At 36.5% G+C, this 3,386-nt stretch overlaps 1 protein-coding gene across 1 annotated transcript in view; it reads right to left on the reverse strand.

Moving 5' to 3' along the window:
• Positions 1–272: 272 nt before the first annotated feature.
• The window catches only part of GALNT13 (UDP-N-acetyl-alpha-D-galactosamine:polypeptide N-acetylgalactosaminyltransferase 13 (GalNAc-T13)), a 917,208-nt gene continuing 914,094 nt past the window's right edge, over positions 273–3,386 (reverse strand). Inside the window, exon 13 of the mRNA XM_006834533.1 lies at positions 273–1,136. Coding sequence (XP_006834596.1) covers positions 996–1,136 — 141 coding nt within the window. The 3' untranslated portion in view covers positions 273–995. The remainder of the gene's footprint in view (positions 1,137–3,386) is intronic.

Raw genomic sequence — 3,386 nt, forward strand, 5'->3', positions numbered from 1 at the left:
CAGAAGAAAGATAAAGCCCTCTATTCCCATAAAGATTTATAGCCTCAGAAGCCTTATACAGAGTTGCTCTGAATTGGAACCAACTGGATGGCACACAGCAAGAAACAACACCAGTAGTAGCTGGTCAGTTTCTGGAGTGAAAAGAACAGGGATCATAGAGTGAAGGTGAGATAGAGATTATAGTTAAGGGTTGAGTTTCTAGTACCAACTCTGGTATCAAAATGAATCTTTCAAATCAAAGTATGTACAAGTGACTTGAACTAGCTAGAGTATCCCTTATAATGATTTAATTGTTGTAGCTTAGCTTGCTTCATTCAATGCCTCATTAGCTTCTGACTTAATGTGATTTAAATTGAATTTTCTAATTTTCCTTCTCTTTCTGTTTTTTTGTTTGTTTAGATGTGATACTTTCATAAGGACTCTATATGTTCAATATCAAGTTTAACTGTTTTCCTGGTACAAAGCTTGGAATCTATTTGTATGATGAATTCACTGTTCAGAAATAATACGTAGACCGGTTGTTGATGTGTAAATCCAATATGTTTCCATGAAAGTTCAATAGAAACAAGAGATATTTAAAAAATTGATAATATTTAAGAATGAAAGTGTTTTATAAGGCATTTTATATTATTGTTCTTTCAATCACTATGACGAGATAAAATAAAAATGACTCCCTAGTTGATCCTATGAGATGAAAGAAATCATTATATAAAAAAAAAAAAAAAAACCCACACAATTCATTTTTCAAGTTGTTGTAATGTTTAATAACAGTTTGCTGTTATTTATACCATTTTATGTGCTTCTTTATCAGATACAAATTCCAGTAGGGAAATAAGCAAACATTCCTAAAAATGAATTATAAACAACTGTGTCTTAGAATACTAAAAGGATTTTAAAACTTTCAGTTAAGCAAAGTTAATATTTTCCCCTAATTGAAATAATGGAAAACAAAAGTGTAGACACTTCCATGGCTTGGGGGAAAATGTCTTCGGAATTCATGCCCCCAAGGTCATGTTCCTTAGCAGCCATTGTTGGGATCTGCTTCCACTACAATCCTGCATGGTAGGCACCATTTTGTCTTCTTCTGAAGGTTCATCGAGGCATTGGTTACTGTTAACATGTCTCAAGGTGAGTCTCTGTAAAAGAGAACCAATAATCAGTGCATCCAAGTTTATCATAAATTTGTTATTACACCAGATAAAGTCCACACTAAAAATTCCTTCATACTATTTTACTGTAATACAAGGTGATAAGGTCCCAAAAGAAACTGCACAGGTTGCTTTGAATTAATTGTTATACAACTTTGACTGATATAGTTTCATCATTGTCTAATATACCTTTATTTGCAGATGGTTAAAGAAATTGGCTGACATTTGTTATTGTTGTTGTTAAATGCTGTCGAGTCGCTATGATACATAGCGACCCTGTATAGGGTTTCCAAGGGGTATCTGGTGAGCTTGAACCAACGACCTTGCAGTTCAAATGACTTTGCAGTCTGACACATAAGCCAGGTCTTTGAGGTCTATGCCACACCAGGACACCAACATTATTATTAGCTGCCAAGAATTCAGACTCCTTTACAAAAAAAAAAAGCCATTTGTGTGCTTTGAATTGAATTGAGGTCTGCAAATATGAACAAGCTTACTAAGTAGATTGTTTTCTTAGGCATGTGTTATTTAGTAACCATTTACTAAACACTCAAATGGATGTCACAGCTGTGACCCATATACAGAAAACTGCTAGTAATGTTTTTATTTCTAGATGCTCAACAAACCATAGTATCTGTGATTTTGAGACACTCGTTGTATAAGACTGATTATCAGAGCAACAAATAATGTGTATTACTTGATGTTATGTTCACTATATTTTGGTTTATATTTTAAAGAATCTTTGAAAATACATCATTATCAGATAAAAACAGGCATGTGCTGGTCATTCAATTTAAGTATTATATTTATATTTTCTTTTATTTATAATAATAACCATTAACAAGCATCTTTTCTGCATTCAAATGTTGAGATGAAATTCCAGTAATTGAATCATGCTAGTCAAACACTGGAGTCTTGGTGTGGTGCTGTAGGATAAGTTATTGTTGGTGTTGTTAGGTGCCATAAAGTTGGTACCGACTCATAGCGACCCCATGCACAACAGAGCGAAACACTGCCCGATCCTGAGCCAACCTCACAATTGTTGCCACGCTTGAGCCCATTCATGCTGCCACTTTGCCAATCCATCTCGCTGGGGGTCTTCCTCTTTTTCTCTGACCCTCCACCTTACCAAACAATTAAATCATTGTAAGAGATACTCTAGCTTCTCCAGCGACTGGTCCCTCCTAACAATATTTCTGAAGTATGAGAGACGAAGTTTGGCCATCCTGGCCTCCATGGAACACTCTGGCTGCACGTCTTCCAACACAGGTCTGTTTGTTCATTAGGCAACCCATGGCAATTTCAATATTCTCCTCCATCACCGTAACTCAAAAGCATCAATGCTTCTACGGTCTTCCTTATTCACTGTCCAGCTTTCACATGCATATGAGGTTATTGAAAATACCATGGCTTGGGTCAGGCGCACCTTAGTCCTCAAGCTGACATCTTTGCTCTTCAACACTTTAAAAAGGTCTTGTGCAGCAGATTTGCCTAATGAAATATGTCATTTGATTTCTTGACTGCTGCTTCCATGAGTGCTGATAGTTGATCCAAGAAGAATGAAGTCCTTGACAACATCAATCTTTTCTCCGTTGAGAATGTTGTTTATTGGTCCAGTGGTGAGGATTTTTGTTTTCTTGACATTGAGATGCAATCCATACCGAAGGCTGAGCTCTTTGATCTTCATTAGTAAATATATTAAATCCTCTTCACTTTCAGCAAGCAATGTTGTATCATCTGCATATTGCACGTTGTTAATGAGTCTTCCTCCAATCTTGATGCCATGTTTTTCTTCATAGAACCCAGCTTCTCATATTATTTGCTCTGCATACAGGTTGAATAAGTATGGTGAAAGATTACAACCCTGTCACACACCTTTCTTAATTTTGATCATCTCAGAGTTGGCAGTTTAAATCTACCAGCTGCTTTGTGCAAATGCGACACAGGTCACTGTGAGTGCAAATGGCTTTGTGCAAATGACTCAATGGCACTTAACAAAAACAAGCAAACATTATATATCCTCTCTTTTAAGTTCTCCCCTACATTTCTTTTTCTTAAATGTTTTACTGTGAATTATGTGATAGGTTACATGGGAGAACATTAGTTTTACATTCATTCTATTGTATATCGTCTCACTGCCATGGTTACAATCCCCTCCATGCAATCCTTCCCCTGTACCCTCCCAGGTCTTCAGCACACAGTCGCTCTCCCTCTCTGGATCTAAAGTCTCCAGCTGCT

Source organism: Chrysochloris asiatica, unplaced genomic scaffold (genome assembly GCF_000296735.1).
Source record: "Chrysochloris asiatica unplaced genomic scaffold, ChrAsi1.0 scaffold00012, whole genome shotgun sequence".
NCBI lineage: Eukaryota > Metazoa > Chordata > Mammalia > Afrosoricida > Chrysochloridae > Chrysochloris > Chrysochloris asiatica.